Source organism: Macrosteles quadrilineatus, unplaced genomic scaffold, assembly GCF_028750875.1.
Source record: "Macrosteles quadrilineatus isolate MER2022 unplaced genomic scaffold, UCM_ALF_1.0 Scaffold_12__1_contigs__length_5162894, whole genome shotgun sequence".
Taxonomy (NCBI): Eukaryota; Metazoa; Arthropoda; class Insecta; order Hemiptera; family Cicadellidae; genus Macrosteles; species Macrosteles quadrilineatus.
In genome coordinates, this window is record NW_026542605.1 from 3,950,258 (window position 1) to 3,974,088 (window position 23,831).

General features: G+C 34.9%; 2 protein-coding genes across 10 annotated transcripts in view; one reads left to right on the forward strand and one right to left on the reverse strand.

Annotated features, from left to right (window-relative positions):
- The window catches only part of LOC129004874 (F-actin-monooxygenase Mical-like), a 138,527-nt gene extending 130,882 nt beyond the window's left edge, over positions 1–7,645 (reverse strand). For all 9 annotated transcript variants that reach the window (XM_054433562.1, XM_054433565.1, XM_054433568.1 and 6 more), the window contains exon 1: positions 7,458–7,645. The gene's annotated coding sequence lies outside the window, so the exon portion shown is untranslated. The remainder of the gene's footprint in view (positions 1–7,457) is intronic.
- Positions 7,646–10,626: 2,981 nt separating this feature from the next.
- Positions 10,627–20,201, forward strand: LOC129004855 (60S ribosomal protein L14-like). The gene is made up of 4 exons (XM_054433530.1): positions 10,627–10,711; positions 16,522–16,623; positions 18,876–19,070; positions 19,993–20,201. The coding sequence occupies exons 1-4, from the start codon at positions 10,709–10,711 to the stop codon at positions 20,158–20,160; spliced, it is 468 nt and encodes a 155-aa protein (XP_054289505.1). The 5' UTR covers positions 10,627–10,708; the 3' UTR covers positions 20,161–20,201.
- Positions 20,202–23,831: the final 3,630 nt, after the last annotated feature.

The following is a 23,831-nucleotide window of genomic DNA, read 5'->3' on the forward strand; positions in this document are numbered from 1 at the left end:
GAAAATTGGCACAGAGCTTCTTGGTTAGTCCTACTCGATGACTATTTTGTTGGAACTTTAAACTATTTACCGATCTAATTAATAAAAATTGATATGTATGGTGAAATAGTTTTAAATCGTGATTTCTAGCATGAAAAAGTTAGCATGCGAGATTTTTTTGGTTTTTGGGTTAAGGAGGTTTTGTCTGTGGCAAAGTTGTAGCCAAAAGTGTGATGCATAAAATATATTTTTTTGAATTTTTTACAATCAGTGGTTCAATAGATAACTTGGGTTGAAGAGGACGGCAAATTTAACATTTCGCAACGCATGGAAAGAACTACATCGTACGATGCGACTGCTGAGTGGACTTTTAATTTACAGTTCTAAGAACAAGAAAAAGATGAATATACAGATCACCAGTACATTCATATTATTTATAAAACATCTTTCTGTATAACCAGCTTACATTTTTCACTTATAAGAATACATCATAAACAGGGTGTTAAAAATAAGCGGAGAGATACTTTACCTAGTAATTCCTTGTGTCAAAATAAACAGAAAATGAAGGATAACATTTTTTCCAAAATTGTTTCGTTAACCAGATATCCGCCATTTTGTATTTTTTACATACAAATATTTATCTTTACACTTTTCCAACCGATGTTTATGAAACTTGGTATGTATCCAACTTGGTATGTAGGTAGGAGAGACCCATGTTATAAAAAAAGATTCATCTCGATTCACCCTAAAATTTCAAAATTTAACTTTTAACTACAATATAATATACTTTACTACACCACAATATTTACGTATCACCATAAATCTTTAATAAAATAAAACGTTCACATTTTTAAAATCCAAAGTAAATCAATATAATCATATAATCAATATAAAAAAGTGCACTAGTACTTACTAGTGTCCAATAACAATTTGATGGATTTAACCAAAACCTTTTCTATTTAACTTATTTTCAGCTGTTAAATTTCAAACGATACGTTTTAGCTACATCATTAACATTATTATCATCATCATCGTTTGAGTTTGGGTTTGCGGCAATGTATTTTTATAATTAAAACCTTTAATTTGATACCTACCAAACTTGACCTCTGCTGCTATTAATTGACTATATGGACTATTAATTAACAGCTGTGTCTAAGGATTACGTCGGCCTTAGTCACTAACAGGACAACAAGATCGCTCCACTCATCACACACTCAACTCCATTCATACTTGGCTTAAAATGCATACATTTGTATGGTCGCCATTTTAAAAACAGGTAAAATAGTATTAAAATTATATAAGAATTTTGTCTTAGTCTTTGTGGTCCATCCCCCTTAAGGGATTAAACAGTGATAATAGCTTAAGACAGTAGATATTTATGGCTATTATATTATTGATATACCAAGTCTCACTACTTTATCTATATTGTAAAAAGAAATATAGCCAATCCAGGACTACGCCAACACGAAATTTTTCCGTTGAACTCCTCCGAATTTCTTAGGTGATTTTGACCATTCATGTCTCATTAGAAAGAGCGTGTCACGTACATTTGCAAACCAACCTTACATTTTAAAATCCCTTGGGCTCAGCCCCAGCGGCTCATGTTATGAACCCATGCTATGCCTATGAAGAACATATTGATTTATTTATATTAGGATCAGCCCAGTTAATTGCTGTTATGCAATTCAAGGAAATAATGTAGGTTACATTATTAAAATGTTACTGATTTGTTTCAAATACTATATTTACTATTTCTATTTGGGTTTGCAGGATAATTTAATCCATTTTACCAAACAATAAAATTAATGGACAAAGTACTATATTTCATGAGCTATCATTGAAAGGACCGATTGAAGTCCTCATCGACCAAAATAATGCCTACTAAAGCAATTAAAATTGAGACGAACATGTAATGCACGAAATCAGGTGGTTCTTAAGTATGTGAAAAAATGTATCGCTATTCAAAAACAGACGGAAAACTTGTAACCATATTCTTGACAACGGGTGTAACCATGTAACATGGCTACATTATCAATGACAAACGTGGACAACCTTATACGAGTGTGAGTACGTCCGAAAACAGAGTAAGTCCGAAAACAACTCTAAAAAACAATAAGCAATAAATTGCAAGAACCATTGCTTATATCATTGGGTACGGTATACACGTATCCACTGACGTGTATACTCAATGCTTATGTCGAACTGTTATATGTACATCGTGAGTTGTTCCATTAGTTGTTTCATTTAGTTGTGTGTCCATTAGTATAGTAGTTTAGTTGACTCTTTTAAAGTCGGCGAAAATTGTGACTGTTATTACCCTTGAAATAATGTTTGTGAAGTACTTTGCAATCCTATCAATGCTTATAGAATCATACGATTACAATTTTCTGGTTAGAATATGTCGCATAGAGTGGTGACTAATGTATCTTTTTGGTTTGCTTGTAAAACAGGATCAACAGAGATTTTCCATCGACTTAAACAATACGATACTCCCAAATTGTTCATTGCAATAACAAAATATCACACAGTTTGATGAATATTTGTGTGTAAACCACATACAGTACACCTTTATTTTATCTATTTTACCTTTTATTTTTCCAAGACTTTATAGAAAATCACGCATTACGTGATCAGTGAAGAAAAGGCTGTATCCCATGTGTTTTATAGGTAAAGAAGACAAGGGCGCTCCTAGACATATATTTTGGGGGGGGGGGTCACTGGGGGCCTGGGGGGTATGGAATACCCCCCCAAAAAGGAGGGGGTCTTGGGGTTCCCCCCAGGAAAAATATATAAATAAATAAATATAGGCTATACAGGGTGATCAACTCAAGGAGGCCACCATTGGGATATCGGAAACGGTAAAAATTAGAGAAAACTTAAAATGGAAGACATTCCTTTATTTTTTGTGGCAGTTTAAAATATGATTTTAGTCGTTCGAAATTCAGGCGCCATTTTCCAAAATGGCGGCCAAATTTGAAATTTCTTATCGAACACCCTATATTTTATAATGTTTTCGGACATAATAGGCAATTTTAAAACTTTTTATCCTTGACATTTTTTCGATAAACCCACTCGTTTAGGAGTTACAGCCTATGGAAAAATGACTTCCGGTGTACATATTAAATCATGTAGCTCCTAAACAAGTAAGTTTAAAGAAAAAATACGAGGAATAAAAAAGTCTTACAATTGCATCCACATTCCAAAAAGACCATAAAATTAATTAAAAATATAAATTATATTATTAAAAAAGTGGCGTCAAACTTGAAAAGTGGAAAACTTTTTATTTTATAGTCTTTAAGGAATGAAGATGCAATTCTAAGACTAATTTACTTTTTGCAATTTTGCTCTAAACTTACTCGTTTAGGAGCTACATGATGTAAAATGTACACCGGAAGTCATTTTTCCATAGGCTGTACTCCTAAACGAGTGGGTTTATCGAAAAAGTGTCAAGGCTAAAAAAGTTTTTAAATTGCATATTCTATCCGAAAACATGATAAAAAAACTAAAATCATATTTTTAACTGCCACAAAAAATAAAGGAATGTCCCCCATTTAATGTTTTCTCTAATTCTTACCGTTTCCGACTTCCCAATGGTGGCCTCCTTGAGTTGATCACCCTGTATATATGAATTTGAACGGATGGTGTTTTTGGCCTCTAGGAACCTCAAAACGAAAAATTAAATCGGTCCCGGGTCCAGGTGTTACCATTAGTACTACGGTAATAGCTTATTCCCTATATGGGAAATTCGCCAAAAACCTAATAGTTATATAGAACAATATTACATTCAACCAGCTGTTAGTTAAAACAAATTATATGGGACTAAAACAAATCGATGATTACAAAGATTCCTTTAAAAAATAATTTGAACATCCTACTGTTTTTCTATGCAATTTTAAATAATCTGCCATTCTCATACCTAGGAATTGAATGTATCAATGGTCAGCATTACACATAGTATAAATAAGTCAACTCTAAATATGTCTTTAAATTTGTTTCCAAATGCTGAATTTGTGTCACAAATGCTGAATGTTTACAGCTGTTATGCTAAGCAAATTATATTGTACTAAAAGCTGGCTTAGAAGGTTAGCGTCGGCTACTAGACTTAAAAAAAATTAAAACTTAATTTCTAAAAAACTGGGACCCTTAATTATAATTATGGCTTTGACATTCCCTAGTTCTCAAAATTATCTTTCTTTCAACACAAAAATAATGAAAATCCGTCGACTGGTTGATTCAGAATGTGAAAAAACCATATTTACGTTTTAATAATATATATGATAGTTTGGACAGGTTTCAACCCTTCCGAGGCGTAATACATTTACACAGTTTATGTGTAGACTACATTATAACTTATAAAATAGTTGTAAAATTAAATGGATCTCCTTTTACAAACGTATATAATAACCAGAAATTTTCAGATCGTCCTTGCGTGTATTTTATGCCACAAATTTTGACGTAAGGCTTTTCATTACATAAACTATACCTATTTACAGTGTTGACCAAACAGTTGGCAAGAAGCATTAATAGATAAGCTATGTACCAAATATGATAATTTTAGCTCTATTCTAATTATGACAAAACACGAAGTAACTAAAAGCAAGTTTTGTTGGTGTAGTAAGCGTTGCAGGAGGTCTACTTTACACTGAATCGACGTTCACTTTTATTGCTTTTGATCTTCCGGCACTGTTGACTCAGCGAAACTGAACTTGTATTTTACCGTATTTCGTTATATTAAAACTGCTGTTGCATTAGGTCAAATTCCCAATAAGTCAATTGCTTTAACATAGACCACGTTTTTAGCTCGGACTGTACTATTTGACTTACTGGGACTTTTGATCTACAGACACTGCAAACATTGTAGTTTTTGACCTAGCGGCACAGGTATAAATTATTTGATCTTCAGGGACTGTTGACTTTCAGCAACATTCCCGTAAATTTGACTTCAACTGTACCTTGAAATGGAAAGTTTTCATCTATACATTGTAAATGGTCTAAGGTTCTTGAACAATGGCATGCTGACAGTAAATAAATGTTTCCAAAGAAACTGTTTAGGTACTTAATTCATTCTTTGACATTTGGGTACGGTACTTAATTCATTCTCTGACAGAGTAAATTACGGTATGCAAGATGAAATTTTTCCTCCCTGTTACAATTATTGTGAGGAAGAATACAGATTCAAGAAAGCTAAGTATATTTACGCTTTTTTATAGAGTAGCCTACAAAGTAGAGCAGTTCTGTAAGATGAAACATCTAGTGAAAACTTGGCAGAATTCTTCAGTTCTTATCACTATTGCTATAGTACAGTAAGCAACCAAAACCAACTAGCAGCTCCTGAGTGAAATGGGAGGTTATAGAACTACACAATACCTGATGTTGTATTGCTTCAGTAAAACAAAAAGGAACCACATAGTAGAAAGTTGTTTAAAATTAAGTACCTAAGGATTTGCCATGGAAAAATGTGTAAGAAACATGATGTAGGTCTAATGTAGGTAGCTGAGATGAACTTCAACTATGGATGAAGAGATTGAATTTCTGAGAAACTTCAAGAGTAGGCTATGAAATTTTAGAGTTCTGCAACATCACTGAGAGCCGATATGTGCCAACAAGAAAAAGTCCTGAAGAAGATAAAACCACAGCAGGCCTGTGAGTAAGAATCAACTTGTTAGTATTAAAGTATTCCATATGTATATGTAGTATTAAGTATCTTTTGTACTCTACCTATAGTAGGCTATAGATTTAGTAAGATCCATGCGCTTTCCTACTTCAGCGTCATACGGAGTGTTCCCGGGTGGCGGATAAGGGGATGGTCGGTGGATCTGCTTGTCCGTCCTACCGGCTAGGTCCGATGGACCCGCTGACCAGAAGTGCGGTCCTCCATTCATATTGGGGGTTGAGGCGATGGGCTATCCACCCTCCCTTGTAAAACCAGTAACCAGGGTGCCCTGGTTAAATGTATCGCCAACAGAATGACTCGGATCGGAAAGGATGGATCGCATTGAACAACGACCTAAACTGTGTCATCAGGACTTGAGATTTGAAGCTAGAATGTTCGCTCTCTGGCGGTGTCAGGTGCTGTGGAAATAGTAAGCAGGGAACTGGAAAAGTACAAAATGGATGTGGTAGCCCTAGAAGAAATTAGGTGGCCATTTAATAGCTATTCATTAACACTGGAAGTTTCATGTTATAGCCTACTATAGTGGTAGAGATGATGGCATACATCAAGCAAAAGTGGGATTTGCCGTCAATAAAAAGATTGTAGACTCTATCCATAGACCTAACGAAACATGGGTGTCACCAGACGGAAAAACTGGAAATCAAATTGATCACATATTAGGCTAATTCATAAAAGACAAAGCAGAAGTATTTAGGCATATATGTTAAAAGCGTAAGAGGTGCTGAATGTGTTTCAGACGATTTTCTATTGCTTGCAAAAATAAGGCAAAGGCTAAGTTATGCAAAGAAAAAAGGTAGATTAACAAAGTGGAAAAGAAAAAAGGAATTTGTACATTGAAACTAAGATATAGATTTCCGTCATTAATAGAAGAAACCCATGTTCCAAGATGTTGATGATTGTTGTGATAACTTAACTTACCGTACCCTAAAACTTAAACTGAAAGATATTTCAGTGGATTTCACAAAAGAAGTCCTTGAACCCTTTAGTTAATAGATAAGGCCTTAAGGTTCAACCAAAGTAGTGAAAAAAATAGTCAAGGAGGGTAGTAACTTAGTACAGTAGTAGCATTAAGAAAAATCTTTTGTTAAATAACTTAAGTTTTAAACAGCATTAAGCGGCTGCACTTTAGTTTACGTCCTACATTTACTCTCATACTGCAGTTTGGTTAAGGTTCGGTTTAGTTTAGAAAAGTTTCATATTATAATCAGCTGGTAGTTAATGTATAATATGTAGGACGTAAACTAAAGTGCAACCCATTAAGCTTATAAGTAGCTTATTTTTTTAAATAAAATATAGAAGTTTTCAAAGTTCCGGATGATACTTTGGTATAAAAGTAAAGGTTTACAGCCAATAATAATATAGACTAGGTTCTAGGTAGCCTATAGTTGAGAGCTACACTAAGTTTACCTAGGCTACCAAACATACATACTTAGTTAACTTACACTAAATTTGGTTAAGTACCTACTGTAAGTTTAACAAGAGTTGCCTACTAATCTCGTAAGTCGTGATTCATTACTATACTTGATCAAGAACAATGAGTTATGCTAAAAAAACACCCCACCTAGGCACAGGACAAATAAATTCTCCTGAATTCATGAACAAAGTTGAAAGGTTTTAAAGGTCCATGGTCAAAATAAAAATAGCCTATTTAAAACAAACACCAATTTCAGAAAACTGCACCCGGCATAAGAACGAAACTAAAATCTACTCCTTTCTGTTAAAATTATGACAAAGAAAGTTAATATTTTATCCAAAAATTCACAATTACAAATTGCTCCCCTGTTGACATGATATAAGTACTTACTGAAACTCTGAATCTTCCCAGCTTAATCCATCAATTAAAAACAGACACAAATTCACCCACTCAAAACTGGCTATGAATGATTTACGATAAAAACAAGAAATAAACACTAATGAGTTAAATATTTATATAATTTCAAATGAATGTTGCACTACAAACTCTAATTAACTACCGAATACCCCGTCTCTGACACTGACTGCGACTAGACACTAGACGTCATAGCTGCATAGCTCATAGGCAATACAAAAATACGACGAGAATAGAATCAGAATCAGCAGAATAGCAATAGACCACGGGGGAAATTGTAAAACGAGCAGTTTCACCAACGCCACTCAATAACCACTCCTCTCGATATATGAAAGTGAGTACTGTAATAGCATATTGGATTAATGGTCAATGGTACTAATAGACTAGTATGTTTTATTCTACACATTCATTTATACATTTATTTCATTTTTTATTTATTTTACATATACCAACGGACATCTCCAATTTTATAGACTAGACATAACAGAATTTAACTACATTTTTGTAAACATTTCAACCCAGCAATAATATGTACATATGTAACAATGACATTATATATATATGTATAAATATATATATAAGTATAACAACAATAAATATATAGTAGATAACAACAACAATATAAATATATAAAACAATAAAGCAAATCTGAACATTTAATGGATGTCTGCAACAAATAACTTAACAAGTTTTTTACAGAGAAAAAAGGAAAACAGTCAATATATATTCAATTAAATAACAAACAGATTGACAAGTGATAGAATATATAACGGCAAATAACAACGATAAATAGGTGAATTAAGTCGTTCATGCCTGCAACCCAGCAATCCTCCTCCTGAGAGTCGCCACACTGTCGTGGAAGAAATCAACAGATTCAGCGATGCTGTTGCCAGACCTTTGAAGACGAGACATCGTGCTGTTTGCTGCGTAGTTGGTGCAGGTGTATTGCCTGATTTGCCTCACGAACAAGTCGCCGGATCGGGTGGCTGATGGTGTATTGAATAAAGATCAGACGCAGGATGTCAGGACAGTCAACCTTGCCATTGAGGATCTTGTGTAGCAGCACCATGTCAGCAGAAAATCTGCGACTCGCAAGAGACTGCAGCCCCAGATCCCGGGAAATGAAATGTCTTCAATTGGGACTTGTCGGTAAGGAATTCCGGTCCTGACCCCGACCATTCTGATATTGGTCGATAGTTTTCTACGCACTGAGGGCCCCCCTTTTTGAAAATATAACAAATCGTATGTAAAAAATCGCAAACAATGCACTACAGTCTCTTTTGATGATGGCACGACAGTGAGAGAACATAGGTCTGGGTCTGAAACACGGGTTGGTGAAACATCAGGGGTCCCACAGGGCTCAATTTTAGGACCTTTTTTGTATATAGTATGTATAAATAGTTGGTATTGTCATGGATAATGTATTTGCATATATGTACGCAGATGACACTTGGGCTGTGCTGGGCAAACAATATGGCGAATCTAAAAGCTTTATTAACAAATTTTGCTGAAGCTGCCAAAAGCTTATTTTTTAGAAATAGATCTAAAGGTATAAACTTAGGTAAGACACTGGTCTTGTAATTTTTTCAATTGGTCACAGTGTTCCAGCTCTTAGCATTGCATGTGAATATATGACTCTGGATGGCAATGATTTTTGTAAATTTCTTGGTAGGCTATACTTTTTGACAAGCATTTTAACATGGGACAAACACATTGATCATGTTGGTGCTAAGGTTTTGAGTGGAATTTCTCTGTTTAGAAGGCTGTCAGACTACTTGGACAGTGAAATTTTAAGGGCTGTTTACTTTGGAGTGGTATATCCATATTATTTAGGTTATGGACTTGTCTTGTGAGGAGGTTCTTTCCATTCATATACCAACAGGATTTTTGTATTACAGAAGAGAGCTCTACGTTTAATTGCAAAGGTTAGCCCGAGGACTCCAAATAAATTTATTTTTGTTTCACATAGTATTATGACTTTGTACATAATACACTTTGTATATACGTTGTACAAAATACATTAGGTACATTCTCCTGAGGATAAACGATAAAAAATATGATATCACGCTATAGCTTTGGCCGCTGCCTTTGAAGTGGCAACATCGCAAGTGGTGTTGTAACAGCTGTTTTGTTTGGAATCAGCTAATGGTATTTGTGTATTTTTCTAGCAATACAAAAGCTTGGTTACTGGGCTATGCAAATATTGACTCAACTTTAAATGTACAAAAATAGATTTTCAATTTTAATATTGTTTTGGTTTTCAATTCTATACGTTCTATTTTCAATATTTAATAAATTTATGTTCATAAATTTAAATTTAAATTAATAATACGCAAATTGATGAGCTGGTGTCACTTGAGTGTTGCCTTGCCCCTGTCTGCCATGTTAAGGAACGTCTGGCGCTAGACAACACTACTTGCAACTTGCAACGTTGCCAATTCTACCAGGCCGTGGCCTGAAGCACGCCCCCCTTCAACTCCAGGCCATGGCATGGTAGAATTGGCAACATCGAAAGTTGGGTAGTTTTTGTTTAGTGTCTGACGTCCCATAACATAACAAACAGGTGACGTCAGCTCATTAATTCGCACTTTCTTGATTTAAATTTATGAACATAAATTTATTAAAATATTAAAAATAAAACATACAGAAATGAAAACCAAAAACAATATGAATTGAATATCTATATCTGTACATTTTAAGCGGAGTCAATATTTTCATAGTCCTGTCAAGCTTTTGTAAATACACAAATACCATTTATTTGCTGCTACCAATTAAAACAGCTGTTACAACCCTACTTCAGACCTTGCGACGCGACGTTGCCACATCGAAAGCCACGGCCTGGGGCCCATTTCATAATAAACTACAAGTTACAAGCTACATCTTGTAATTTGTAATTTCCATTAGATTTGCATTGGGCGATCAGCTGATTTACTAATAATATTAGTTTGTACTTTATTATGAAATGGGCCCCTGGAGTTGAAGAGGGCCGTGGCTTTTCACGTATAATCAGACATATATTAAATATATGGTGGTAGGATTGTAAAGGCATTAAGGCATTGTTTCATTTCTCTTGCCTGCCTACTGCTAGTTAGATACGCATTACTGTTCCGTTCCAAGTTCCAATGGTTCCAATATCTCCTACTCCTTAGTCCTTCGTCTTCTTCTCTTTCTTCTTCTTCTTTTAACTTCCTTCTCTGTGTCGAAGTGTACGGTCTCATTAGGTTAGGATGGTGAGTTTTTCTCAATTATTAATATTTTTATTTAGTAATATGAAAGTATGCCACCGTGAATTTGTGTAAGTACTCTCAATTATATGTCTTATCTACAACCCATTGTTGATGCGACCAGCTTCTGTTTTTATATCTCTTTCTACCACGCCACATGGGATTACCACTGTAGGGTAGGCATAGGTCTTCTGTTACTCGAGTGCAATAGGAATGTTCGTTAACATTTTTAGAATAATGAATCGTACCAGCTATAGCATGGGATAGCCTATTCATTTAAGTGAGTTACGCCCAGATTATTTCAATAAAGTGGCGTAGGCCTAGATCGCAATTCCCCTTAGTTTAGGCCTAGTCATTAGGCCTACTGCCGAATAATTTACATAGGCCTACCCTTAGCATCTTGCATATCTAACTAAGGAGTAGCCTAAAACAAACCAGTTTAACTTTTGATATCTTAATTTCCATTGGCCAGGCATAATGCTTATATTCCTTTACCAGCCAAGATGGTTGGCCTTGGCCTAGTCTATGTTAACCCTAGCAGTGGCCAATGTTAGAAGTGGGGAATGGCCAACCCATTTTGGCGATTTTGCAGACCTTTTTTTGAAAATTCGTAAAAATTCAACCGTACAAGTAAACCTAGCCAACCTCATATTCATTTTGTTCGGAAAGAACAGGAGAATCTAGAAATAGTAATATCATAATGATTTAGACAGTGTATTTTATCGATAAAGTGAAAAAAATAAAAAAATTTGAATTTTTTTTTTTGAAATTTCAAAAGCGGCCTCGGTATTTTTTTTCTACGGATTTCTTTATGGGAAATTCATTATATACATTTTGTAGAAAATCTAATTCCCTACATAGAAATATATAACATGTTAGGAAAATATTTTTTTTTTATAAGTTTTTGGGGCGAAATATAATGACAAACGGAGAACCGAAAAAATTGAGAACCGTACAGTGTTAGTTTATGTTGTAAAAAGTTCTATAATACATGTGTATACTAATAATGATATATACATGTTTGTAAAGCTAATGAAGTAAGGAATCAAAAAAAGTCATAAAGTTTATGGTAAAAATAATTTTTTACCTATAAACATACGTATATAAAATAATGTTTATATATTTTAGCGATTTCTCAAAAAACAAAATTCACAGTACTTAGTATACAACTTTTGTACCAAATTTTTTTACTTCAAACCAACATAATAATCTTGTAGTGTATTCAATTACCAACATAAAAATGTATAACATGTTAGAAATATTTTTTTTGTAGGTACGTAATAGGGACATAATAATACAATAACCGCAAAACCGCAAATAAGTGTAAACTATAGCCTACAGTGTTTGCTTGTGTTGTGAAACATTATGTAGGCTGATGATATGTAGCCTACATATTTGTAAAGCCAATGAAGTAAGGAATCCAAAAAAGTCATAAGTAAGATGGTAAAAAGTTATTTTCACCTATGATTATGTAGGCCTATCAATTTGAGAACGTTTTGAATTTTTTGCGCATTTCGAGAAAATGGAGTGTCCCTACAGTATTTAGTAGCCTATATAATTTTTTACCAAATTTTTTACACCCAAACCAATATAAACATGTTGTAGTGTATTCATTTACCTTTATAAAAATGTATAACACCTTGGGTAAATCATTATAACCCCTCTGAATGTCAGAATCGTCATTTTTGGACATGATGCTAACAAAATAGCCTACAGTAGTAGGCCTATTTAGTATAGGCTATAACTTTTTTACAAAATTGTTTACCCCCGAACCATTATAAACATGTTGTAGTGTATTCATTTACCTTTATAAAAATGTATAACACCTTGGGTATATCATTAGATAGGTACAACAATCTCTGAATGTCAGAATCGTCATTTTAGGACATGATGCTAACAAAATACAACCTTTTATGAACACTATTCCACACAATTCAGTAATATTTATGCATGAAGATAACTGTTATACACACACACAACACTTCACTTACACTAACACTACGAACTAATAACATATTTAGTAATAAATCGCGGATAAAACTATTACGGCAACAACACAAACAAACAATGGCAATACAAGACAGCTGACCGACTGTGGCAGTAATGACTCACTTCCGTCGTCTACATCACTGTCTACATGCGAGCATACAGAAATAACCCTGAGTGCAGGGCTGCCACTCTCTGAATCTAAATTTCTTCCTCTTCAAAATGATATACTATATGACTAGTAATAATAACTTTCACTGTATATAATTCGTATTTTCCATACTGTCACCAGACGACTGTTGGCCATTTGTTAGAAATTTCGAAAACAGCTGTTTTCATAAAATCGTACCGATTGTGCAATCAATATTTAGTTATAAATATCACTACCACAATGAAGATAAAATCAATGGCTATCCAGTGGTATCACCCGCAACATCCCAAGACGAAAATTACCCGAGCAGGGTAATGCCAAACAAGACGTGTTTTGCCAGTTCCCAAGTGTCGGCTGCAAAAGTCGTACCGCGCCAAAATTTCATTTGATTTCTAATCGTCGTGACATTGTTATATACCTGCTACAGGGTTTGTTTATGTAATCAAATGAAAGTTCAGAATGTGATCTTTCGAATGGTATATATATTATTCTAATCTGAGTTGATTGTAAGTGTTTTTTTTACCGTTAAAAAAATTTCGGCCCATACCGTAACCAGACGACTTTGGCCATTCTAAGCATCAACGTCATACCGTAACCAGACGACGGTTGGCCACTGCTAGGGTTAAGTTACCGGTATGCGTTTTGGCAGGATAGTGTTTCCTCTTTTCCCGAGGCTTAGAGGTCGAGATAGAGTTGGCATCACTCTATTTCAGTGTTTCCACACGACCAATACATAATCCCGCTCACTCACTGGGTCAAGTAATCCTTAACCCTTAGAGTGCCAGGCGAGAAATAAAAGTAACGCTCAAAAAATGCTGATGATTTTTCCCGAAGGTCGCGCTAAAAATGCAGAGCGCGATCTGGCGATTTTTAGGTTAAAATTTTGTAAAAATCGAATTTTCGATATTTCGACCAACGAAAATCGATGTATCGCATCTAGTAACTTTCGACTCAATGTTAATATATGGGTTAAAAGAATCCGAGTATCCATTCGGTTGTTATGACAACTGTTCGATCATTACGAAACGTCCGGTCAGCCGGACGTTGGCACTTTTGGCTCGTTCTAAAAACGTCCGGTCGGCCGGACGTCGGCACTTTTGGCTCGTTTTAAAAACGTCCGGTTCCCCGGACGTTGGCACTCAAAGGGTTAACCCCACATAGGCTATGGGCCTAAACAAAATGTTCGTCTATGTGTGTAGATTTGTAAATTGACCTTACATTTTTGAATAAGTTCCTTGGGCTCTGCCCCACTGGCTTTTAAAGTTCCCATGATATCCTTCTGAAAAACATGTTTGTTTACATTTGATCAGTTGGATAGCTAATTTAATTGCTGTAAATATTTTAGTTGCAATTTAAGGAAACGTATGCTACAAACCTTTAGGCTCACTGACTTGGCTGAAATAAAAAAGTTACTGTTCAACTTTGGGTTCAGTGGCAAATATTTACCGTACTTACACTGGGATATTATGTAATTTTTATATGTTTAACTTACAGTATTTTTCACGCTGAATCCAAATATGCAATCAGTTTTTGTCGGAGAGATTCCTAAGTGGCCGTAAAACGAAGGTCAATATTACGAACCTTAGGATAATTGAGCGGTACCCTACTGAAGGTATTTGGTAATATAGTGTGGTCTGGACGGGTCCGTACTGAGTGAGGACTGAGTGAGAAGGAGCAAGAATATTGGCATTTGTTTGTCTTTGAAAGGCCATTTCAAATATTGTATTTGCTAACGTTAATTTGAGTAGTTGATAGTTTATAATTTTGGCAAACTGCTTTCTTGAGAGGGGCTTTTCTCCCTTAGAAACTAGGTTGTGCACATATGTAACATATGAGTTACCAACATTCAAAATTATCCTTAAAATACACAAACATAATCATAAAATCAACATTAAAAATGCAAACATAAAAATCACATTAACAGTAACGCTTTATCAACTACTTTATCTGACTACTCACCACTATTGTACATGAACTACTGCAGGGGTTGCAAATTCCCATCACTCACATGTCTGGCGGGATGGGAACTTAGCTGGCGTCGGCTTGAGAGGAAAAACAAATAACTGGTTTGAGCGCCAAATTCAAAAATGTGAATAGAGTAGTCTCTGAGACGATGGGTTACCAATCTAGGGTTAAATTATAACTTAAGCTAAGTAAGATTACATAAATTTAAATACCCCCGCCGCATCAAATCTGCAGACTAAGCGAATTTCAACTTGTCTGATTAGGTACATTTTTAATAAAATCTTACTAATATTATAAATGTGAAAGTTGTGTGTTGTTTTGTTTGAAGTTCAATCCTGCATAAACCACTGGACGGATTGGGCTGAAATTTTGCATGATAGCTCACATTTCCGATTAACATATAGGCACGGCATATTCTTATCTCAAAAATCCTTTCGGGCTCCGCCCCAGTGGCTCTGTAGTTCCCCATGTTAACCTAATGAGTATTCATATTTAAAGGGAATTAAAGAATTTAGTAGGTAGCTGTTTCAACTAAAAAAGTTGGTTCTATGATATACAAAAGCATTAAAAAGTTAAAAGATTTACCAACAGGGTGCAGCACTATAATTTGTTTTTGCATTTATTTATGTAAACAGCTAATTTGAACTAGAAGCAGCAAAATTCGCTAAAAAAACTTTAACTTAGTGCCTTTAAGCCTTTAACTTAGGCCAGGCGCACACAGGCGATTTTGAGTCGCGCAACAGTTGCCCGACTAAAATGTTCAACATTGTTTTAAATTGGAGTGCGCACACGAAGGAAACAGTCTGGGGACAGTCGCGCAACTGTTGCAACCGATGTTCCCGGACCCAATTTGCCAGCGACTGCTCTGCGACTCAATTGTTGCGGGACTGTCGCTCCAGGTTTGGTGTCCATTGAAACCAGTGTAGATGCGCACACATGCAACTAAATAGTCGCTGTGTCGCTCAGTCTCACCCCAGGAGTTCAACTACTCGTGGCCAGAACTGTCAAAGTAGTGTTTGCTCTCTTGTTGTGTGAAGTTTTTAGAAAATTACAAGTATGAGTGTGCGTGATGAGGATGTCGAACAATTGAAGTTGAGAAGAGGCCAACTATATTTAAAGTCATTAAAACTGTCCTTTCACAAGTCGCTCACTATATATGGGATGAACCCAGTATCTTCTCTTTTTCTTTCGCGCGCGAAACGTCAGCAACAAAGCACATCCTACGGCTGTATCATTGAAATCCATTCGGAACGCTGTAATGAATGTATTTCCAACACGTCTCAAGACTAGATCCGCGACTAAAAAGTTGCCTGTGTGCGCACTCCAGCTTAACTGTCGCTAGACTTCAGAGTCTCCGAGAGAGTTGCGCAACAGTCCCCCGATTAGTCGGGCAACTGTTGCGCAACTCCAAATCGCCTGTGTGCGCCTGGCCTTAGTGTCTTCATTCTTTAAAGTTTTATATTAATAATAACAAAACTGTACCTATGTAAATAATATTGTGTAAACATTGTAAATTGGCGCCCATTTTGGTGTTCATTTAGGGCCTAACTTACTATATGATTAAAACTTAGTTTAATCCTACTCCTAAATCATATATATTTATTTTGGTCAGTCTTAGGCTACTTATTAACAGTATTAAGATATGTTGCAAAAAAAATGTGTTGTAACTGACTATGTCTTGTAACCAACTAATTGATTTTTTATGGGTTTTCAGCCTTTCCAGAGGTTTGTGGAGACAGGCCGAGTTGCCTACATTGCGGACGGACCCTACAAAGGAAAGCTCTGCTCCATTGTAGATGTTATCAACCAAACAAAGGTAAATTACATATTTAAGGCCTAGGCCTACTTAAGTGCTATTGAACTGCCCAAATCATGATAAAAATGCACAACTTTAATTCAGGCTATATAAATTACTAAAACTAATGGCAGTGTTTGTTTAATCAACAGGATTTTGAAGATCTCACCGGTAGTGGTTTGTCTATTATGCGAGGATTTTCGCTCAATACTACATTTTAAACATATTTGCTGTCAAGACAAATTATTAGAATACTTGATTGGTAACTTAGGCTACGTATCATACAGTCCATCTCATGTAGAATTCAGAGGCATAACTTTCTAGTTTCAGTTCATGTCACCCGTTGTTGATTCAATATAAAATTTATATTCTTTAACCCTTCTAGAGTTACAGAGCTGCTTCCAGCGACAATGTGTTTTTACCTTAAAGTGTGAGTGTCGCTGAGAGCGACTATTTATTATACATCTCGTATAGTATGCTTCGATGCCGTGGACTTATTGGCTGGTTAATGAGTCAGTATGTTCCAAAGGCTTCAAATTATCAATCACCTGGCATTTCGCTCGATAAAAGCTATTTGATTTTATAAAGAGTTTTGTGATCCGAAACAAGTATTTCTCAAAATTCTAGGCCTACATGAACCAGGCTTGAACCATGAACCATACTCCCGCCGCAGCGAACCTGCAGACTAATTTCCTACCTGGCTGGAATTCCACTAATTCCCTTAAGATCGTCAGATTTATTTCCTATATATATCATCCTATATACAGGATTAGTAAAAAGTGTGGAGACCCCCTGTTATTTTTTTAACGGCCCATACTAGAAAAACCAAACTCGGCACACCATTATGGCATATAAAGAAGTACTTTTTGGGCATAACCTCCACTTGGTGTTCATCCCCAAAATGGGGGATTTTGAGGGAAACTAAAAAATTTCAAATACAAAGACCCCATCGAGTGACCCCTCATTTTGAAGGTCCTAGAAAACCATCAACGCAAATTAGAGGTCTCTATCTCAGTTCAGTAAAAAATAGCAGCCAATTGAAATTCTCATAAGTTCTCAAACTCAAAAATATTAAATGATAAGCCCTATCGAGTGACCCCTCATTTTGAAGGTCATAATAAAAGAAAACTAACAACGCAAACTATAGGTCTCTATCTTAACACAGTAAAATATGGCACCCAATTGAATATAAAATTACAAGTTATTTCCGACAAAGATTTCAATCAGCTTCCATGTTTTACTGGATTGAGATAGAAACCTCTAGTTTGCGTTGTTAGTTTTCTTTTATCAGGACCTTCAAAATGAAGGGTCACTCGATGGGGCTTATCATTTAACACTTTTGAGTTTCCCCCAAAATACCCCATTTGGGGTTTGGTAAGCAAGTGGCTATTAGGCTTAAAAAGTACTTCATAGCCTGCCAAAAAGGTGTGCAGAGTTTAGTTTTCCTTGTGTAAGCCGCTACAAAATTTACAGGGGGTCTCTAGACTTGGAAAACTTTAAGTTAAATTTAACTTCTGAGAATTTCAATTGGACTGGATTGGGATAAAGACCTCTAGTTTGCGTTGTTGGGTTTCTTTTACCAGGACCTTCAAAATGAGGGGTCACTCGATGGGTCTTTGTATTTGAAATGTTTGAGTTTCCCCCAAAATCCCCCATTTTGGGGATGTACACCAAGTGACGGTTATGCCCAAAAAGTACTTCATAACATGTCATAAAGGTGTGCCAAGTTTAGTTTTTCTAGTATGGGCCGTTAAAAAAATAACAGGGGTCTCCACACTTTTTACTAACCCTGTATAATAGGCCTATCATCAATTTAAATGAGCAGGTACTTAAGTTTGCTGTTAGGAAAGACAATAAGGTGTGTTTTAGGTAAATATAGACAACTCGGTATAAAGTAAACAAAATTTACAAATTTTATTAAAATATTTACGTAGACAAGCAAGCTACATCAGTTTATTTATTCTCCTTAGGAATAACATTGGAATTTTAAATGTACACTTTCTTGGAATTGTTTCTAAAACCGTTAGGCATACAACAACGATTCAATATATAGCTCTACAAATAGCCAAAATGGTTTGGAAAGAATTGCGAAATTTTATTTTTTTAGGGTGAAAAATGGGAAAATCCAATTTTTACCCTATAAACATCCCATAAACCCCCGTTTGCATAGTCCTATCATGCTGGTTCGCAAACTCGTTTAATGTAGGTTTACATGTTTATACCAAATTTCATAAAAATCAGATCATTTTAATTTGTGATCTATATGCTTGCAGGCCTTGATTGATGGTCCAGAGACTGGTGTGCCCCGTCAGGCCATTCGTCTTAACCAGCTTCACCTCACCAAGTTCCGCATACGCTTCCCCTACACAGGTGGCACCCGCATCGTCCGCAAGGCGTGGAAGGATGGCAAGGTGGACGAAAAGTGGAAGGAAAGCGTGTGGTTCCAGAAAGTCGAGGCCAAGAAGAAGGTACAAAAATGACTCTTAAATAGACAAACAAATAGCAACATTCTTTTACTTTAACACTACTTCTCAAGCAATAAAATGTAGGCCATACCCATTTGTGTATCGGTAATCAAAATCTTTGAGACCAATTATAATTTTTACAGCATAAACATTTTTTACTTGCACTACACTAAGGTCTATTTTTATCAATGATAAAAAAAATAAACTTAATGTAAGAAATTCTTTTACCCTTAAAAAATGTGTAGGCTACTGTAAACCATGATAGACCTACAAATACTCTATAATACACTGGGTCTTTTTTATTCTTGGTAATTTTTAACATGTTCAAATAAAAGTTGTTAAGTACAATCAAAACAATGTAAATAGTTATACTAAAAGTTACTAGCAACAATCACATAGATAAAATCAAGCATAAGTCAACTCTAGTTCAGGAGCTGTGGTTAGTTTCGATCATTGGTCATCCTAGATGAAGATTTAAATTTTAAATGCATCTCAATAATGTGAATCCCAGCCAGCAAAAATGTCTATGCCGTTGCGAGGATCATCTGCCAATAATTTAAGCTTAGTGGAGATGTAAAAAATCTGGTAGTATATGAAAAGTATTTTGTTTTTTTAACTTAGATTGTTATATAATGCTGCATTATGACAAAAAATATTGTTGAACACTCAAGAAAAAAGTGTCTTTTCAACCCTCGGTTTATTTTCTGCCGAACTCAGCTTCGACGTGTAACTTTACGCCCTAGTGATGAAATGTACTATTCTGTTAATCGTCTGATTTTTGATAAATGTTATTGGGAGACAGTTGTTATGAGATCATAATGTTATTATGTTATTTCTAGTAAAGTAGGCCTTTTGATTTTAGACTTGGATATTGATACTAAGTATTACTTTGCCATTCATATTTTCAACCTTTACTGTGTTACAGAGAGCTGAGATGACAGACTTTGACCGCTACAAGCTGAGGTATGCACGAAGGATGCGCAACAAGATCCGCTCCAGAGTGTTCCACAAGCTAAAAGCCACCAAGGGTGGACGGCCTAAGGGTGAGAAGAAAGAACCCAAGAAGGGCAAGGCTGCACCCAAGAAGAAATAACTGTTAAAATTTTAAATTTATTAAACAATTTTAAAAAAAGTTATTGTTTTTGGAATATTTGTCATTTTTTAGATCCTAAATAGTATATTTCATTACAAGGACCAAAAGTGGCATCTTCCGGCGTGCGCTCACAGGAAAATCAAATTTCAGTGAGTTGTTTTCAAGTACAATGCGAAGCCAAGGACGGGGATAATGGTCATGGAGCAAATGTCGGAAAATAGCTTTCGGTACGAGTTATGAACGATACTTTTCATCACAACGCAAAAATACACACATACAGAATAATATACCTTGTTAAAATTCAAATAGTTTTATACCACTCTTTATCATTGAAAATCTATTTCACAAAGTATATGGTTTCAAGATTATAGATTGTTTAGGTAAATTAAGGTAAATAATTCATTTCCAATTAAGGAAAAAACCGTTTTTTCCTTAGTTAAAAATACTGCCAGTTACAGTGAAATTGTAATGTTTTGTGTAGGCCTATATAGTGTACAGTTTTGCTTTCCTCATGCTAGGTTGGACTCTTTACCATTCAGGTACGCCTGCCATCCTCACTTTATCAATAGGTACAAACTTACAAGTGTTATTCAGGCGGTGCCGTAGAACTGAATTGTGACTTAGAGCCTTCCCTTATTCAAGTTTCTCACCCGTATTCGTCTGGGTGCGGTGTCGGGTATGTGTCATCTTCATGATGTCAGGAGCGATAATTACAGTAGCTCCACAAATTTTGTACTTATTTGGGTTTGTGCAATTTCTAGAAACTGATTTGTTTCGCTGAGCAACTGTCACTCCAAGCAAAAAAAAAAAAAAACCTTTAGACAGACACCAGCAACAGTGGCGTTGCTAGGTATTAAAATTCCGGGGGGGGGGGGGGGGGAAGCCTCAATTTTCCCAAATGCTTAGCATAGATTTCCCAACAATTTTTTTTATTTTAAGAAATCAATTTCTATAGGCCTACTACTAAAAAATCTACAAATTATTATACTACACTGCAGTCACACTCAATCCAGTATTTATTAACTTGTACATCAACAAAACATAGCTAGTTTTACTTAAATACAAAATTACTCAATTAAAAATACGTCTAAAACTTCTACCAATTAATTCATAATGAAATTGTATGACTCCAAAAAACTTGAATATTGTTTCAGATCCAATAAACTTTACAAACCTTGGTGGTAGCAGACGTAGTAGGCAACATTTTAGGGATATAAAATAGGCCTAGTATAACTTTGGTACCTTTGGAAAATACCACAGTTGAATTTCTTTCAAACACTAACAAACAACATAATTCAACTGAAGAGCTACGTCTCTTGTACTTTCAAACTCGCAGACGATAGTGTTGGGAATCGATAGCCGATATATCGAAAATATCATCGAAAGTTGTCTTCCGATATATTTTCAGTATCGATATTTCACTCTGATATTTATTTTTTACTATCACTTGTCATGGCCATTGGAAGTAATTATTTCTCCAGTCTAAGCCTGAGGTTTAATCTGAGGTTAAAATGTAGTCTAAACCACGATCGTCAGAGGTAATATATATTTGGGGAAATCGGCCCTTTTGGAATAAGTACAAAGAAAAGAGGACAACTTTTTTGGTTGTACCTATTTATATTCTCCCGCAACTAACGAAATGTTAATGGAATAAAGAGATATAAATTATATATTTCATTAATTAGCAGTTGGTCGGTGTTTTTAATATCGATGTTTTCTCCGAAATTTATTGTTACTTTTACTTCGATATTTTTTTTACATCGATGTTTAAAGGCCGATATCACTATCGATAATAGTATCGATGTCCCAACACTACTGTATCAGACAAATCATCAACACAGGACAGGATCAGGGTAGCTAACATACGTCCAACAAGGAACAACGTTTCTCTCCAACAAACTATACGAGACGTAGGAATTGGCTAACTCAGGAACTCGCTAACTCGGTCGTGTGTCGGAACTGGCTAACCGTCTCAGTCAGGAATTGGCTAACTCCGGAAGTCGCTAATCCAGCCACGCCCAATGCACGGGGCGTTGCCAACCTTGTACGACGAAATAATTGTACACTGACGTATTTCAAAATGTCAGTGTCAATGAAGATACATTAAATGTTATTGTTTTTTGTTATCAATTCCACTTTTAACAGATAACTAGCCTCAAGTAATTCAAAGACAATTAAAAAATCAAGAAAAAGTGTTTTTTTTATTTAACTGTACAATGGCCAATTAAATGTTTATGATTTTGATCTTAAATATAAATGCCAGCAGTATAAAAGAAAATAATAGAATATGAAAAATATTGAAAATTCAGTTTAATTGGTAAGAAATAATTAAACCACTACGAAATTAAGCTAAAATACTCGCAAGTTCTCAAACACGGAAAACAAATTTAATCGTAATGTCGTAATAAACCAAAACCATTAATTAATACAGCCATCAACCATCGTACTTCTTTCATAACTAATTCATAGATTTAAAACTAAATGTTCGTCGTTGAATCGTCTAACTTACGTGTACAAATGACATAGACTAAGTTTCATATCAATTTATAGAATAGCTGTAGGCTTAAATCTAGGCCTAATAGTCTAAACCAAAGCATTGTAGGCCTACTAGTAAATAGTTGCCTATTTCTAATTTTAGTAATAATTTTACATGTTTTAAAACAGTTTTTAGATTGTAAACCTAAGCACCACTAGTAAATAATATGCAAATATACAGGGTGAGTTTCTACTGACCGTGTTAACTTCGCCAGTGGGTTCTACTCACTAAAAGTAACAAAAAAGTTCCTATAAACCCATGTCCGATTTTTAACCTTTTGGCTGTAATAGGGGATTTTGTGTTTTTCTTATTTTATTAGACTTTCTCCACAATTTATGTAATAAAAACTTAATCAATTACTTTAGAGAGTTGTAGTTAGAATCATTGGAAAGAACATTAAATTTGCTATAAATCAAAGGTTTCATTCAACAATTATACCATTACATAGTCCACGTTATATCCAAAATAAAGTAAAAATGTCATTAAATTAATTAATTACGATAACTTTCATGAGCCTCCTTTGATACATAAACCTGCATTTATGCAATGTTGAAATGCATAAAAAACTTGGCATTTTAATAATCTTTCAAATGATATGCTATTCAATACTATTATTGATATAAACCAGTGAGAAATTACTAATAAACTACAATAAAACACGGTTTACAGATTTTGTTTTTGCACAGTTTTACTGTTAATAATAATTACTGTATTCATCATGTTAGCATAATCTTGATTGGTAAAAGGCTCCATATTTTAATAAATGTTGAAAAACTCTTAATTGACTTGGAAATATAAAGTTAAAACCGCAAATTACTTAACAAGGTATGTTCAAGCAGCTGAGTTATCTAGCTATAGATGACAAATCAATAAAAGCTGACTTAATCAAGCACAAGGTAAAACTAATTACACAGCATTTAAGAATCAAACACACTACATCTTTGAAAATGTGAAAAACCTTGAGTTTATACATTTTATTAATTCAGATAATTTTTATAAATATTTAAAAGTTAAAATAATGTACAAATTTTTATCAGATAGTTCAATAAAATACATCATGGAGTATACAGTAATTATTATTAACAGTAAAACTGTGCAAAAACAAAATCTGTAAACCGTGTTTTATTGTAGTTTA

What these genes read in the sequence shown, in the direction of transcription:
- LOC129004855 (XM_054433530.1), top strand. An exon ending in ATGTTATCAACCAAACAAAG is followed by an intron (nt 16,624 to 18,875) that starts GTAAATTACATA and finishes ATATGCTTGCAG; the next exon opens with GCCTTGATTGATGGTCCAGA. An exon ending in AAGTCGAGGCCAAGAAGAAG is followed by an intron (nt 19,071 to 19,992) that starts GTACAAAAATGA and finishes ACTGTGTTACAG; the next exon opens with AGAGCTGAGATGACAGACTT.